This window comes from Sinohyriopsis cumingii, chromosome 3 (genome assembly GCF_028554795.1).
Source record: "Sinohyriopsis cumingii isolate HCF-2022 chromosome 3, ASM2855479v2, whole genome shotgun sequence".
In the NCBI taxonomy this organism is placed as follows: domain Eukaryota; kingdom Metazoa; phylum Mollusca; class Bivalvia; order Unionida; family Unionidae; genus Sinohyriopsis; species Sinohyriopsis cumingii.
This window is the reverse complement of record NC_142963.1, coordinates 32,236,351-32,255,375: the sequence shown is the minus strand read 5'-3', so window position 1 is coordinate 32,255,375 and position 19,025 is coordinate 32,236,351. Positions and strand designations below refer to the sequence as shown.

The 19,025-nt window shown below is 35.2% G+C and overlaps 1 protein-coding gene and 1 long non-coding RNA gene across 4 annotated transcripts in view; one reads left to right on the top strand and one right to left on the bottom strand.

Moving 5' to 3' along the window:
• Positions 1-19,025, bottom strand: part of LOC149802643 (uncharacterized) — a 122,116-nt gene that overhangs the window by 72,605 nt on the left and 30,486 nt on the right. For both annotated transcript variants that reach the window (XM_089951959.1, XM_089951960.1), the window contains exons 3-4: positions 16,423-16,573; positions 13,208-13,356 (exon numbers count right to left, since the gene is read on the bottom strand). In XM_089951959.1, the coding sequence (XP_089808085.1) occupies positions 13,208-13,356; positions 16,423-16,573 (300 nt within the window). The remainder of the gene's footprint in view (positions 1-13,207; positions 13,357-16,422; positions 16,574-19,025) is intronic.
• The window catches only part of LOC149802644 (uncharacterized), a 35,155-nt gene continuing 17,171 nt past the window's right edge, over positions 1,042-19,025 (top strand). For both annotated transcript variants that reach the window (XR_016420081.1, XR_016420080.1), the window contains exons 1-2: positions 1,042-6,822; positions 10,800-10,888. This is a non-coding gene — a long non-coding RNA (uncharacterized LOC149802644). The remainder of the gene's footprint in view (positions 6,823-10,799; positions 10,889-19,025) is intronic.

The window sequence follows — 19,025 nt, the reverse complement described above, 5'->3', positions numbered from 1 at the left end:
TAGAAGTAGCGTTATGAATTTCAAGATGGCCACTGGACTACCTAGACATCGTAAGAATTTGTTTAGTAAAAACTCAGGTTAAAATGATCATCCATTCATGAACTGTAGTATTAATAGCAATATTTTTAAGACTGGATGTTAGACTGACACCATTTGACCTGAAGGGTTTGATTTCCAGCTTGGATTGGCTACCATGGTCTTTCCAAGTTTGTTACGTTCACAAGCAAATATGGAACACCATAGATAAAAGTGGTTGGGGATTTTTCAATTCTGGCCAAAAAAATAATAAAAAATATTGTTAACTTTAAATGCTAATGCTATACTGAGAAACAATTGGAATCAATATGAACTGTGTACAAGAATTCCATATTGGTTATGTTTCACCTGCTCCACCGTTGCATACTTCAGAAACTAGAACAATAAATTAGGGTTAATGTAACCTACTTTTACCAGTAGTTAAAATAAATGGATCCATCAAGTTTCATAACTTAACATGCAACAATGCCATGGAAAAGGAGCTATACAAAAAAATTAATGATGACAACTAATCCTAACAACAACAATAGCATCAACATCACTATTTAAAAAAATACATGTTCCCTATGCTTCGCAGGCAAGGCAATCCAAATGAGAATGAACAGTGTCCATTAAAGTGCTAGCTGATATCAGTATACCCTTTGCCTTTCCGAATGATGCAAACCACTTCAAGATTTAGAGGCACAGCATATTTGTACAGGACATTGTTTATCGTATATACCCACTTACAAGACCAAAGCAAACTGCATAAATCAAGATCTGCCATTGCATAAAGTGCTAGCAGATCTGGGTCTAAGCAGTCTGTTGGGAATAATCAGTTTTAACAAATAACACAGATCCTGATCTTTTGGCACCTTATGCAATGGCAGAACAAAAGTCTATGTTGTTTGCAATTGGACTTGACTTAGAAATGAGTACATACAGTATATAAGGTCAATAACAAAACACTTCAGATTGTTTCACTGATTTCTAATGATAACGACAAAAGGTTTCAGTGACAGAATATCCTGCTATGGAGCAGTTTCATCAATATAACTGTTCACTTGGATTTCATTTTAAGAGTATATATATATATATATATAGCTTATGTAAACTTATGTGAGACAGACTCAATGCCAGCTCTGCCTAAAAGCTGGACAATACCAAAACATGGATATTCACTAGAGATCGATACCGTTAAGACAGTGAAGTGCTGATAAAGAGACTGAACTGGGATATAAAAAACTTTAACTGTAGTTTACAACCAAGGGTTTGACACGTGATGCATTTTGGAGATCAAGAATATTAACAGTAAGTGTTTGCTGTGGACTGACAGCAACTTTCATCAAAATTAACTGACAGAGAAGAACAGTTAAGAATTAGTTATAAAATAGTCAAAACAAACCAAGATGGAGACAGATACATTTGAAGAAATACAGAATGTAATCTAATCTAGATTTCAGGACTGAGGAAAGATTGTTTATATCTGGAGGGAAGATTAATACAGATATGATGAGATTCCCAATGATATATTGTTATGCAGAGGCTTATGTGAAATAACATTTATGTGAAATAACAATTATGTGAAATAACATTTAAAATTTATGTGAGATAACATCCGAATTTAAGAGATCTGAATTTACGAGATAGCATTTGAATCTATGTGATATATCAGTTGAATTTTGAAAGGTAATGTGAGATTATAAGCCAAGGTACAAAGAGGATAGTATTATATAAATCAAGTCCATATCCAAAAATACCTTTCCTACATCTAACTTCTGTGTTTAGTGCTGAATCAAGTCGGGATTTGAATCGACCTCTCATAGATGTAGCTTCTGTTTTTGGTGAGGCAAAGTGCAGATAAACTGGTCCAACAGAAGCAATGATAATGTGAGGCATTGTGTCTCAAACATCCACAGACCACAGAGAAGTTTAGTGAAGAAGAAATGATAAAATCTCTATTTAAACATGTGGCAAATGGAAGATCAAATAAATGCCATAGTTATAAAAAATATATACATTTGAAAGTTTGAATCTCCAGATGGAAAGGTTGAAATACCAATAAGGAATATTTAGATAGTAGAAAGATCAATGAAATGAAGAAACATTAAGAGTTGGTAAGAAAAGATGAAGAAACCAAGTTTGCATTAGGAGATAGAGAAATCAATTTAGACAGAATTGCAAGTGCATCTCACATACAAGAAAATTCTGCAATGTTGTTTTGATATGGAAAATGAGATGTTTTATCTGCTCTTTGAAAATGTAAAAAAATAAAACAGCATGTAAAAGTTGAACTAAATTGCTGGACAAATTTTCAACAGTATTTCACAACTAAAATTAATCATGTAGTGTGCTTCATGGGGTTGCGAAAATATAGCCTGAAAAACATAATAGCTGAGATGGGAAACAAGAAGTCTTCAATGCAAACAGACTGCAACAGAAGGTAAATAAACTTTTATGAATCTTTAAGCAACAAAAGTTCAGATGGAACTCTTTGACTGCATCTGTAGATGTTTTTGTGAACTGTTTGGGGCAGCATGTTGCCCCATACTTTGCAGCTCTTGCCCTCATGACTGTTGTGAGACACGTACAAACAAACCAGACGACAAGTCTGCCTGTGAAAGATGCTTGGAATACACCTTCTGCATTCCTTGCTGTGATAAGGGTCTTGACAAAGTGTGTCCAACCTGTGATTGCTGTGTCTGTGAGTGTTGTATTCCTAAGGAACCAGTCCACCAGGAAAGATCTATTCCAACTGTTGAATCCAACATAACATGGCAACCATTTTCAAACTACTATGAAAGGGAAACGATGGATGAAAATGTGTCTGACAGAAGAGTCATCATTAATATGATGTATACTGAGTTGCCAGACAGTACTCCAAATGAGTCAGGATAACAAATGCAAATAAATGCCAAACCCGGATGACATGTAATTCAGGAGACACAGAAAATTATTTCATAGTATCATGGGCAATTTGATTAACAGGTGTTGTTTATTTTTCAAGATACTCTGCTTGGAAAAAAATAGAAAACATTATTTTCTTGAATAAAAATAGTATGAGTAAATAGAGAATCTCTCCAATAAATTTTTTACTAAATGTACAGTAATAAACTTGTTAAAACATGTCAACATTAAAATTTTAACAAAGTTCATATTAAATGGGTCAAATTGTGTCATAATGTATACAGCAGTTCTGCTACACTTCCTGAATGAAATTCATCAAGACGCAACTGTGCCCATTTTCTTTACTACAAAGATTTTTAATATTTCTTTTCAATGTAAGGTGTTATTACATACAAATTATTATGAAATTTATAATTATGCTAAGGAGTTCAACATTTTATGAATAATCAACCTAAAACTTCAAATATGTTAATGGCACACAAATTATCCACAACTGTGCCAGAAAATGGACATAAATGCACAACAAGCAGAAAGACAGAAGGTCAAGGGTAGCACTATATGCTCCTTACATTCAAGGAGGAGAATGAAGCAAATAGTATTGGACCATAAGTCAATCCAAACAAATTGTGTGCTAACAACAAAGTGATGAGTAAGATATCTGTCCATGTGGCTAATATTCATCCACCCAAATATCCATCTGGCTAATATTCATCCACCCATACATACATATGGCTAACATTCATCCACCCATACATCCATCTGGCTAACATTCATCCACCAAAACATCCATCTGGCTAGTATTCATCCACCCATACATCCATCTGGCTAACATTCATCCACCCATACATCCATCTGGCTAGTATTCATCCACCCATACATCCATCTGGCTAACATTCATCCACCCATACATCCATCTGGCTAATATTCATCCACCCATACATCCATCTGGCTAACATTCATCCACCCATACAACCATCTGGCTAACATTCATCCACCCATACATCCATCTGGCTAACATTCATCCACCCATACATCCATCTGGCCAACATTCATCCACCCATACATCCATCTGGCTAATATTCATCCACCCATACATCCATATGGCTAACATTCATCCACCCATACATCCATATGGCTAACATTCATCCACCCAAACATCCATCTGGCTAATATTCATCCACCCATACATCCATATGGCTAATATTCATCCACCCAAACATCCATCTGGCTAACATTCATCCACCCATACATCCATCTGGCTAACATTCATACACCCATACATCCATATGGCTAACATTCATCCACCCATACATCCATCTGGCTAACATTCATCCACCCATACATCCATCTGGCTAACATTCATCCACCCATACATCCATATGGCTAACATTCATCCACCCATACATCCATATGGCTAACATTCATCCATGCATACATTCATATGGCTAATATTCATCCACCCAAACATCCATATGGCTAATATTCATCCACCCAAACATCCATCTGGCTAACATTCATCCACCCAAACATCCATCTGACTAATATTCCTCCACCCATACATCCATCTGGCTAACATTCATCCACCCATACATCCATATGGCTAATATTCATCCACCCATACATCCATATGGCTAACATTCATCCACCCATACATCCATATGGCTAACATTCATCCACCCATACATCCATATGGCTAACATTCATCCACCCATACATCCATATGGCTAACATTCATCCACCCATACATCCATCTGGATAATAATCATCCATCCATACATCCATATGGCTAATATTCATCCACCCATCCATCTTGCTAATATTCATCCACCCATACATCCATATGGCTAATACTCATCCACCCAAACATCCATATGGCTAATATTCATCCACCCAAACATCCATCTGGCTAACATTCATCCACCCAAACATCCATCTGACTAATATTCCTCCACCCATACATCCATCTGGCTAACATTCATCCACCCATACATCCATATGGCTAATATTCATCCACCCAAACATCCATATGGCTAATATTCATCCACCCAAACATCCATCTGGCTAACATTCATCCACCCATACATCCATATGGCTAATATTCATCCACCCAAACATCCATATGGCTAATATTCATCCACCCATACATCCATCTGACTAATATTCATCCACCCATACATCCATCTGGCTAACATTCATCCACCCAAACATCCATAAGGCTAATATTCATCCACCCAAACATCCATCTGGCTAACATTCATCCACCCAAACATCCATCTGACTAATATTCCTCCACCCATACATCCATCTGGCTAACATTCATCCACCCATACATCCATCTGGCTAACATTCATCCACCCATACATCCATCTGGCTAACATTCATCCACCAATACAACCATATGGCTAACAGTCATCTGGTGAAGTTGTTTGCATTTAAAACATGCACAATGGAGAGAATGTTGGCATACCTCTATGCCAAATTAATGTAATGTGCATATTTCTTTGAATATTGTTACTTTTGAAAATTGTACATGATCTAAGCACACTGGTAACTAAAATGACTGCTCCCTTGTACTAAAAAAACTCAGCCTGAATTAGTCTAAAGTACACTATCCATAGAAGCTATTAAAATAGGGAAAATGAATTTTGCCAGACTAGACAATACCAGCTTCTAAAGTGCAATGAATGAATTACCAAATATATAAAATGTATAAAAGGTTATCCACTCTTTTTTATACAATTTACCTCTGAAGTTCAGGAAGTGAAAATGACCAAGTGGAGCTAGCACATTTTTTAAAGGTGCACACCTGGAGTAAGGCCAAACTGTATACTCTATAACCCATATTACACCAATCAATCATACACCAAAATAAAGGGAATTAAAGGTTCTTTGAATTGCACCTAAGCTATACAAGGTCTTTTTTAAATAGCCATTATAACCAGTGAGGAAAGCTGGGGAAATTCTTTTTCTTTAAAATCCCAACCCTATGCAAAATACGAAACTGTAGAGCGCCACCTAAGCAAAGTAATCAAACATTTCAACAAACTGAATCATAATTTCACTGACAATAAGTGCATATGAAAACAAAGTAAATGTAATTATGACAACTAATTTCAAAACTAAGTGTCTACATTTATTATCGATATTTTACAGTATGTTTGGTCATCTCCGTTTACTAAAGCAAACTCATTTCCTCTGAAGGAATCAGACTAACTCCTATCAAAGACCATGTTAACCCATTTAATTGGTTGTCTGAAGACCATATTAAACCCCAGTCTAACTGGTTGTTGGAAGACCACCTTTACCTCAGTGTAACTATTGGTCCGAAGATCATCTTTACCCCAGCCTAACTGGTTGTCTTAAGACCATGTTTACCCCAGTCTAACTGGTTGTCTTAAGACCATGTTTACCCCAGTCTAACTGGTTGTCTTAAGACCATGTTTACCCCAGTCTAACTGGTAGTCTTATGTGGGAAGTTTTACTTTGTATCAGTACTTGTATGTATATATTGTGATAGATCACATCTATCCACAAATAATTTGGTGTCTGCATGTGTTCATCCTTCTGTTATTCACATTATCCTTAATCCTGACAATCTGAACTCTCATCTTCATCTATTTAGAGATATTGATCATATTTAGTACAAAGTTGTTGAAGGATGTGTGAAAATGAAAAGTTACAGACCCTGAATGCACCCAACAGGAGTAGATGGGCTAGGGGTCAAAGGCCACACTCATATGTAATGTGATTCCTTCTTGTAAGTTGAACTACATCTACATCGATTTAGAGAGGGTTATCATACTTGGTAAAATATTTCAAGAGGATGGGTATATAACAGTAAAGGTTTTAGATCCTGGATGCAGCCAGATTGATGGGTGAAAGCAAATATAACAAATAAAGGTATCGGTGATTGCTTCCATTTTTTTAAAACTCATTGAATGATTACATCTGTTACATTCTTATAAGTCAAAACAATGAACAAGCACAAGTTAATTTTTTAGTATCTTGCTCATTTGGTTGCACTTGATTTTCGTTTTATTGGAGTTCAATGCCATTTTTCAGCACAAGAAAGGCTAATATAATATGGCCAATATAACTGGTGGAGGAAGAACCCTGAAAAACCCTAGTAAACACCACCAAACCATGGGATGCCACTGGCAAGCTTTCTCACAAACCAACACTGGCTGAACCCAAGACTTGAAACCAAGGGATGGCAGTAATCAATAAAGTTGTGTGCTTCAGACAACTCTTCTCACACAGGATCGATTGCACTATGTGTGAGGGGGGTGAGATGTGGGGTAGGTGGGTGGGGGAGTGTGTGTGTGGAATCAGATCACAATTATTAGTTCCAGTTCAGTACCCATGAATGTAGTCTGAGTCTATTTATAGAGCATTTGTTTTCTGTCTCCTCTTAGTAGTGATACATGAGTTAGATTTAGGCATTCTTGGCACAGATTTAAAGGTAATTGTTTATTCTTTAGAATATGAGCTTTATGAGCGTATGGTGTGGTTGTTTCTGTGTTTTGGCATCAGTGCACAGTTACTAACAAGGCCTTGGTATTGATCCAGAAGTGAAATATGTGTTCCATTGCACATTGCTTTGTTTACAGTCCACTAACTCAAAGAAATGTCAGTGAACTTATGACAAGAACTTTGCCATGAAGTCATCTCTGAAGATATTTTAGATTAATATGATTTATATCAATTGTCACACAGTGGAAGGTTCAGTACTGATAAACAAATATAGAGAATATATAGTAAAAATTAAGTGTGTTCTGGGTCCTGTCAGTGCAGTATTGATTAAAGTTTAAATTGGCATCAAATGTTTATTATTATAATGATAGACACATTAAATTTTAATATGTTGTGTATATTGTCCTTAAAAAATAATGAAATTAAAAATTAAATTTACATTTTTTCTTCCAAAACTGCACATATATAATTTTTAGTGGGAATGATATTAAATAGTATCAGCATGCATACATTCCTACACCATATACAAGCTGCAATGATGGATACTTGTCAAATTTAATCAGAAAAAAATCTTTGAATGTCAAAATGAGACCTTTATTTAAAATACATGAAAACAGATTTCTAAATGAAATTGTAGTTTTGGAGTCATTCACACTATATATTATGGGTGCATGCAGCTCATTTATGTGTTTATGATGGGGTGATTTCCTAAGTAACTTGAATTGATGTCAGTAATTGTTTATAAACATAGTTATATGGAACCTAATGAGGGTACAGATATGAATACTAATGAAAGGACAGATATGAATACTAATGAGAGGACAGATATGAATACTTTATAGCAGAACCTACTCAAGTTTTCTACAAAATCATTTTAAACTGTCAGATTTTGACATACAGGTCAGAGGGATAAATTATACTTTCCCCAGGTATATGTACCCTTGGAAGAAGAAAACAGCAAAATGATGTAAGGTGAACACAAAATGCATTCCATTTTATTGTACAGATATTGACTGATGTAGTATGGCAATGAGGCCTAAGCTGATATTATAGGAATTCTAATAAACCAGTCTATTAATTACTAATAATAATTGTAAACTGGCACTCGAAAGATTACACCAGAAAATTTCAAACAGATTATTTGAATTTAACTTTGTACAATTGATCCTAACATGGTTACATGTGTAAACATCCCTATATTTTAGACTGTTTGGAATCAGAAGTTCACATTCAACACATCATACAAGATGTCACTGTACCTATAGTGGATCTGTATGGCACATGTCTGGCTGTGTGCACTTAAAATATCCCTAAATGTTACACTGTACCTATAGTGGATCTGTATGGCACATGTCTGGCTGTGTGCACTTAAAATATCCCTAAATGTTACACTGTACCTATAGTGGATCTGTATGGGCACATGTCTGGCTGTGTGCACTTAAAATATCCCTAAATGTTACACTGTACCTATAGTGGATCTGTATGGCACATGTCTGGCTGTGTGCACTTAAAATATCCCAAAATGTTATTTACATCATGAATATGGATATGTATGGTAACATACTTCAGTTTAGTACTTCAACAGAGTGCAGTATTATAGCATCAGCTGATGTCACATTCCAATGACTCATTCGACTTTATAATTGTTAATCAACACTCTTAAAAATACACTAAAAAAGTTCAAATATTTACTGAAGATTTCATGTATAAGACATGGAATTTTCAAGTTAAATCGTTAAGTGATACGGTCATTGATACATGTAATATGGCATGTCCTCATGAAGGCTGATTCTTATTGCATCTAGTCATCATTGTATGATTTTAGTTGTTAAAATAAACTGTTATATAATAAAGCAAATGTCTTTTTAGTTTAAATCAAAATAAATTTAAGGGCCTTTTTGTTTCTAAAGACTCTTAATTCAAGACATTCACAATCAAATTCTACCAATGCTTTTCTTATTCTACTGAAAGAATGTGTGAATTTTCCTTGCAGCAACCCTAGGACTACATGACATTTATAATCTGGTTAATGCTTTTTAGTAAAAGGCAAAGAAGAGGCAAATATTTCAATTGCCATGACATACTTTCATTATCTGGTAAAGTATATCAAACATTTCTCAAAGGGACTAATACTCTATTGGGTTAAAAGAACTTCGTAGAATTCAAGATAAGAGCTTTTTTCTTTCTTGTAACTGCTGAGTGTTGAAACCATATCTGATATTTCTCAGCAATAACAAGATTTTCAAATCAGCTGCTGTGGTAAACTTACTGGATGTCAGATTGGCACCACATTTATTTAGTACCAAGTGGGTATCATTAGAAGTCTTTTGATGAAAACCCCATGCCATTCATTTAGGGAGAGATGTGACAATGGTTTTTAATTACAGTTGTTATGGTGGATATACTGAATGTACAATTTTCATTTAGGACTGACTAGGTACCATAAGAAGTCTATTGATGAAAACGTGTTGATATAACCATCAATTGGGATAGACCATAGATAAAATAATTTCAAGATGACCACAACTGTTGTCATATTGAAGGTCAATTTGCATCATTGTCATTTAGAACCAACTAGACACCAGAAGAACTCTTTCGATGGAGTAGCAATAACAAAAGTAGGTAGGTATATGACTTCTTTGCCAAATCGGCAAAGACTGTGTTTTTCCATGAAGTCCTAAATTTTCTTCTCTCACTAACATCTATGCAGCCTTAAAGTGAACTGTGTCCCTTAAAATCACTACGTAAAAGAAAAGGTAATGATAACTGCTCCAGGATTTGGCCATGGTCTGGTATTTTTTAGTGGGGTGTTCAGTGAAAGATATTTTGTGTTATGCTGAGGGGGGTGTTTGGTGAAAGATATTTTGTGCAAAGTGTAATAGTTATTTGTATGGACGCACATAGGATTATTACCCATGATGCAATTTTCAGATTGATTTTAGCTGTGAGTAGATTATTATTAATGATGATAGGCACTCCTCCAGTGGCACTGGTGTGTGTTGTAAAATGTTTTAGACTAACTTTACTGTTACCTTTTCTAAATTATGGCTGTAAGGACTTTTGGCAATATGTACAGCATGTTTCAAGATAGATCAAATCCCATGTTTACAGCTTGTAAATCCACATGGAATGAAACAACCCTATTCCCTGTCGATATTTCAAAAGCCAGTGGATAATTGGATGTTTCATAAATATTGAGAAACTAGTTAAATGTGACTTTACACATTCGAAAAGGCTGTTATGGTCATGTGACTCAGGTGTCTGTAGATTTATCACATCCTGAATATCTCATGTGACTATTATAATGATTCAACAATGCATTAAATTACAAAATAGGCAGATTAATTTTACCCTTGACATAAACAATTATAACCAATCAGAAATGAATGTATCATATTTCACAGCATGACAACGGAAGCATAGCCTTCAAATTCGATCCAAATAGTCATGACAGGAAGCAATAGAGACACCTCGTGAAAAAGGTTATTAAACGGTAAGTAAAGTATTTATATCATATGTAAGAAACAAGTCTGGAATTTCTCCATTATGTTGATATGTGTCGATATGAAAAAAGTATTGATACATCAATATAAGGATTAATCATTCTACCGTTAATTACCTCATTTTCCATTATTATTATTCCAGTTTAAGCTGGTATATGTGTTTGCTTTTGTGATATCAGCTGTACTCAGAAAAGAATTTCACAATATGCTTGAATACATGATTAAATGTGTAAAAAAATAACTGCATTTTTGTAGATTTCATTCATATTGATATATTCAACTGTAACAGACTATGCAAGAATGATGACTAAATGTGGTCTGCTGTGTGCAAATGTTTGTTGCAGCACTTGGGAATGAATGCCAACTCTTTGGATCTAACTCTCCCTTGTGTACAGGCAAATATTTGCACAGTAAACAGGATTTATTTATGTTCAGGCTGTAAAAAAGTTATCTCAACTGCTTGTCCAAGCCAAGTGACTTTGGAAAACATGACTCAGCCTTACCAATCTTTTACTTTTCCCATTTTTGGACTCCATACCTTCCATAATTTTTCTTGCACCTAATGTTTCTAATACTGTCTAAGTACAGCACTTGTAATTATGAGTATAAATTACTTGTATTATTTACTGTTAGGTACTAGATAATGTACAACAATGTAATGTAGCTACATCTTTTTTATTCAGGTTTTTAATGCTTTTGCATGTTTTTGGTGATTGAGCATCATTGTCTTTTTCCTGGGACAAACCAACTGATTACCAGTCTAATGTACTAAATCTACCTAATGTGCAGTTTAGAAGAAAGCTGTCCCCAAACACACATCACTGATCACTGGCAGACTTAAATGGTTTGGTGAAACATTTTATTCCAAACTCAATAATAAAGTCATTCTTTGTCTGCCAATATGTCCTTTGCCAGTGTTTTGGAAAATCACATTTCCTCATACCTTATAGGCACATAATAGGAGTGAATTCCAGACTCCATGTTAATAATAACATGGCAAAAAAGGAAAATGCTAATCTGGAAGAGGACAGTACTATAAAAAAATAAAAGGTGATGAGAAAATCTTGGCAAATGAAATTGGGATTTTAAATATTTTTTAACTGCACTCTGCCAAAGATTAAATTATTGCTTTGAGGTGCTTGTCCGATTTAGTATCAGCATGTCCTGGGCAATGGGCTACCAAATTTGTATTGCCCTGTCTATAATACAAATACATTTTTAAAGCTGAATTAAATTGTTAATACATCTGAACAATATCAAAATTAAAACTAATTAGGGGTTTGTATGTGCTTAGATGCCAATGCAGGAACTTAACTGAACAGTTTATGCCTAGGGAAGAAAAAAAGATGAAAGCTAAAGGATTACTGGGCCCTCCCCACAGCATCCCACCCACCCATTTGAAAACCTTGGCAGTTTTAATTTCTAAGTAGCATTCATTCAGTTCTGTTGCATTTTGGGGATGTCAAAAAAATTGAAAACAGTGAAAGAAATAATCCAGGGGTGTCAAACATACTGGGTCTCTTCTTTGTGTCAAATTTGTATGCTTATCTTATTTATGTTACATATTTCCCTAGTGAAGTACATTTACATCAAATCTGGCCCTCCGTGGCAAATGAATTTGACACCCCTAAAATAATCCATCATCAACATTTTATGGACTTTTCATTAGGTATTAACCAATCAGAGGTCACTTTTGTACATCAGGTTAGGTGAAATCTTTAGATGTTAACCAATCAGATGTCACCTTTTGTTCACTAGATCAGGTGACAGCATCCCAGGTAATAACAAATCAGAAGTCACCTTTTTTCTCAGGTGACTGACTCTACATCTGTCCCATTACTCCCTTAACTCTGACAGTATACCTGCACTGCTTCATTTTGCAAGACATTTGTATCACTTCAAAGCATAACATTCCATAGATTTTCTAAGCTAAATTTATTTAGAATCAAATAACTAGGATTATAAGCTCTAGCTGGGAACTTAGGATAAGGTCGGAGTAAACCAAATGTTTTCACCGAAGTACTGGAAACAAAATTCTGATTCACACACTAAAACTTTTGAAAATGAAAGGAAAACAATGATCAAGCAGGTTTTCTGTAAATATGCAGTTACATTTATATTGATATCATTTATTTACACTTTCATGATCTTCTTGGTGTAATGAACCATGTCATCCTGTTAATACTCTAAGTAATTATTATGTAATATTGAATTGCATATATGGAAAATATTGATACTAGTTGTCTCCCTTTACTTCCTCATCTGTATACAAGTGTCCTGATTGTTTTTGAGACATATCTAATACTCACCCAACGCATTGAACGGCAAGGGTCTGACCAGCAGACCATTCTTAGCAACCTTGGTGATGATGTTGGTATCACGGAACAGTAGGAAGGCATAGTGGTCAACCAAGTCCCTTGAGTGCCTACCTTCATCTTTCAGATCTTGCTTCTTCTTCCTGTTGACGAATTATGTGTTCATTTTTAATGGATTTATTTTAAAATTTATGGTACATCATAATCAAATCATGTTGATAATTTGATGGAAAATCTAACCTGGTATCAACCATACAACTTATTTTTTACTGTTGTATTTTTTTTATAGCAAGTGTCATAAAACTTAATCACTTCATAATAATACAGGTAAATATACAGGTGTTAAATATTTTTACTTAAGGCCAGACATGTAAAATACTGTAAGTATACAAATGTACTGCTAGTGACACATGATATGTTTATCTAGTAACATTTCACACTGTGAACAACTTGACTTCTGATCTCTGGATCTAATCATACCCATTATATAAATGCTATATATAAATACATAATCACACCTACTTATACTATCTCCCAGCTGAATAATAATCTTTCCCTAACCTAAATATACCATCAGAATATAATGAATCTGTGAGACAAACTGTAAATTGAAGAAATCCATCTGTTTTCTTGGAAATGTGTCATACACAGCTGCTACAAATATGAAATGAGGAAAGTACATATGTTCACACAATGGACAAATGTATTCTTACACTATTATTATGCAGTAGTCTTCTTGTTTTGAATATTCTTAAATTTATATGATGTTAGATGACAGTTAAATGACAAACATAATATTTTATTGCTTTATTTTGAATTTTTAATTAACAAAAATGTGCAATCCATATACAGACAAGCACAAGACATCATGGGTGGAAAACAGCATAATGAACACGCCATAAGTGTAAAGGATGACATATATGTAGATGGCCTCAAGGTAAATTAGTTCTATTTTGTACTTAAAAGCATTACCCTTGTTCAATGAAGTCTTTATTATTACTATCATTATTATTATTATTATTATTATTATTATTATTATTATTATTATCATTATTTTCCAATTAGTTAAAGTAGTGATAACTATATTTTCAAGAGGGTTGCTATGATGGCCATATTTGAGGTCAGATTGGTACCATTTTCATTTAGGACCAACTCAATATCAAGGCTGCCATGCCAGCCATAATGGACGTCATATCAGTGCTGTGTTCATTTAGAACTAAGCAGACACAATAAGAAATCTTTTAGTGAAAACCACGTGCTGATACAGCCCTCCATTCAGGCTGGGTAGCAATAACAAGATTTTCAAGATGGCCACTGTTCCAGCTTTAGTGGATCAACAAGTTTAATCATGTAGGAAGCAACTAGACATCATAAGAGGTCTTCTGGTTGTTGTTATTGTGGGGTTTAACGTCATTTTCCAGCACAAGATAGGCTATACATGGCAGCCAGTATAACTGGTGGAGAAAAACCCTGGGAAACCTTAGGAAGAACCACCAACCTACAAGAAGCTACTGAAAAGCTTTCTCATGTAACCATATCAGCCAAGCCTGAGACTTGAACCCACACAGATAGAGGTGAGATGGCAGTGATCTGGAATGGTGAGCATTTTAGACCACTCGGGGCCCCCAGATCTTCTGGTAAAAACCCTATGTCAATATTATTTTCAAGCAGGAGTAATGTTAGCATGATTTTCAAGAGGCCGCTGTGGTGGCCATGTTGGATGTCAGAGTGGAACTATATTCATTTAGGACCTCTATATATCATAAGCCTTTTAGTGAAAACCCCATGTTAATATGTCAATCCATTCAGAACTGGCAATAACAAAAGTTTCAAGATGATCAAGTGACACTATCTTCATTCAGGACCAACAAGACGTCAGGTTTCTGGATAAATAATTCTTACTTAGGAGGAATAATGATATGATTTTCAAAATGGATGCCAAGGTGGCCATACTGAATGGCAGATCAACGTAATTTTTCTTTAAAACCATGTAAGCATCAACAGTGTTTTAGTATAAAAAAACTTACTGATATGACCATCCATTCAGAAGGTGCAATAATTATAAAATTTTCATTATGTCCATTGTGGTGACCATACTGGATGTCTTTGGGATGAATATGAATGTAATATTTCAGTGCAATCCTCCAAGTAGTTTAGGAGGAGCAGCAATAACAAACTTGGATGATAGAGAACAGAAGAGAGGCAACAGGTCATTCCATAGACTGTTCAGGTCAGGGTTCCTGCGCCAAAATGATTTTTATTTTCTAGGAGATTTTAAGGAGAAAATGGCAACTTTAGGGAGTCATTTCTTGAAGTCTGATACTTTAATCTGATTCAAGACACAATACTGCAGTTGAAGGCACGTGTGCAAAAAATCACTTAGTTACCAGACCAAACCATGGCAGCCAGTGTAAGATGACGATCATTGCAAAATCGTTCACTGCAAAGTACAGTGGTAAAATAATGTATTTTCTCTAACTAAACTTTTAGTGTAGCTGTTTAATATCAAATTCCAGGACATTTTATGAAAATAGTACTTTCCAAGGAAATTTCCAGGATAGTTTTCCTTAAAAATCAGGAGGGCACAGGAACCCTGTCAGCTTTTTGATCAGTGAAGCTCTAGTGACAGATTAAGGATGGATGACAAACAATGGGTAATGGGTAATCGTATATGAAAGCAACATGTCCCCATTCCATGTATGCATATACCAGAAGAGTCGACACTCTTACTCTATATTATGAGCTCTTCACTTTGGAGGTTGATTCTCTCTTTGAATATGGTCAAATCAAGTAAACACACATAAATATGATAAATTTATTTAGACTACTTTAACCCACAAAATAGTAATGAGTCAACCGGTAAGCACAATGGAGTATTCCATGAAAATGGTGATGTTCTAGGCACATTTTGGCATCCGCTTCCCTCTCAAGAGTCATGCTGGGATCAAGACTTATTAATGGGTATTTTAGTCAAAAAAAGAGGATTATGCATACCTTATGTAATCACTTAAACGTTGAATCCAAAAGCATAAAAAAAGATCCTGATCTGCCATAGCATAATGCACCTGCAGACTAAGGTCTATGCTGTTTGTTCTACTGATCACTCCTAACAAACTGCACAGACCCAGATATTTGGACTCGACTTATAAGCAAATGCAAATGGCATATAAAGGCATGTGTGTACTAAATAAAGTAGTAATTTATTTTACCTGTAATTTTCCTCTAAGTCTTTGTTCTCAACCAGTTGCATCGACTTCAACTGCCATGTTCCTCTGTAGCCAGTATCTAGGTATGAATGTTCTACAACACTGACCACTTCTTTTGCATCTCTACTATCAGGGGTCACAGTTCGAAGATTATCTGGAAAATGACAGGGATATAATTTGAAACAAGATCAGCATATCAATAATATGATAGGATTTACTGTTGTACAGTGTTTCAAGTTTCAAATAAATCTCCCAATACTGAATTCATGCATCCCAAAGCTCTACCTATGTAGCACTAGCAGTACGTAAAATGTTTATCTGAAAAGCCATGGGGCTGCTAGCCAATGTTATTCCACGCTGCATGTGAAACAATACATCATTCCATCCATTCTACATATATTGTCCACGAGTATGTGTGCTGTCCCAATGGTTAGGCAACTAGACAATTTACACAAATCCAATCTAAACTGGCTTCAATAATTTTAACAGAATTTGCATGCAAATTTCAATATATCAACTGAAAAGTAGTCTGCAATAAAGTGCTAAAATTTAAATCAATTCTACATGCTAATGAGTAGCTGTCATTAAGGGGCCATCCATTTAGATCATATGCAAAAATCTGGCAAAGCTTGACCCCTCTCCCATCTATACATGCATACTTTTTACACACCCCACCTGTGTACATATGCTTGACACACACACACCCAAATTCTATAGAATGGCCTATATTTAATCCATGCAGAAACAATCAAAGATTAATAATATTAACGTGTTTAATAACACAGATAGTCCACTGACGTTGAATGCCTAGCTGCATCAAAGAAATAAGCTGGGTAAATTTAAAATGTTTGTCAAGTGTCCCCTAAAATTCAAACGCCGACTGAACCCAGTCGAACAGGTTACGTATTAGACAAATTATTATCAAGGTTTCACATTCCCCGGTTCCTATGTGTACATACATTATCAGTAGACCCTCCTTCCCCCTCCATGCATACATACTAAATGGATGGCCCCCAACTCAGTTCTGGTGACTCATCAATTTATGTATTTAGAACAAATAATCCATTCCCCAACATTTTCTTTCACTGATGACTTGGAAGTGAAATCTGTGACCCATTGGATGCTGTTTTGCTTATACAGTCCAGCCTCTCAAAAAAAGGATGGATAACCTAAGACAGGAATTTCACTGTGGGTTCATCATTGAAGGTATTTTAGAGTAACATCTGATTTATTAGGATCTGGAAACAGTGGGAAATTCAATATTGAGAAACAAATGTAGAGATTATATAGAAAAAATATTTTTGTGATCTGAGTCCACATGCGATCAGTGACCCAATGTTAACTTTACCGGGGCCCTAGGTGATGTCCCTGGGTATTTCTGTATCCACAAAACTCATCCCCTTGATCACAACATAGAAACGTATGAGGTTCCCACATTATGAACATCAGATACTCCATAAACAAGGTTTTATAACAGTACATTCACACTTACCTTTATGTTCCAAAACCACACACATTCATCTTTTAATGAGAGAATCATTTTCATTTGGAACCATCTTGACATAATAAGAAGTCTTACAACTGCAAAATTTTATTTACAACCAACTATGCATAATTGGAAGTCTTGCCACTATAATCAATTTTTTAAAGGAATCAGTGACAAGATTTTCAAAATGACATCAAGGCAGTCATACTGGATATCAGATCAGTAACACTTTCATTTATGACCAAACTAGATATCAAGTCTTTAACTCAAACCGCAATATTAATATGACTATCTATTCGAAGTAGTGATTCTCAAACTGGAAGCCATCATGACCATGTTGGATGTCTGAGAGACAGCAGTTTCATTTAGGACCAACAAGGCATCAAAACAAGTCTTCTAGTCAAAAGCCCATGTTAATTTACAAGGAATAGTATTTTCAACATGGCCATACTGGATGTCAGATGAACACCATTTTGATTTAAAACCAACACGACTTGATCAGAAATCTTTTGCTGAAAACCCCGTGTCAATACACTGTACCACCATACATTTATCAGAGGAGGAAATTTTAAGTTGGCACTAAAGCAGTGATATTGGATAGTGATTGACACACTAAAGCAGTGATACTGGATAGTAGATTGACACACTAAAGCAGTGATATTGGATAGTAGATTGACACACTAAAGCAGTGATATTGGATAGTAGATTGACACACTAAAGCAGTGATATTGGATAGTAGATTGACACACTAAAGCAGTGATATTGGATAGTAGATTGACACACTAAAGCAGTGATATTGGATAGTAGATTGACACACTAAAACAGTGATATTGGATAGTACATTGACACAATAAAGCAGTGATACTGGATAGTAGATTGACACACTAAGGCAGTGATATTGGATAGTACATTGACACACTAAAGCAGTGATACTGGATAGTACATTGACACACTAAAGCAGTGATACTGGATAGTAGATTGACACACTAAAGCAGTGATATTGGATAGTAGATTGACACACTAAAGCACTGATACTGGATAGTAGATTGCCACCATTTTCAATCAAGATTAATGCCTCATGTCAATATGACCTGCCATTTAGAAGTAATACTGATATAAT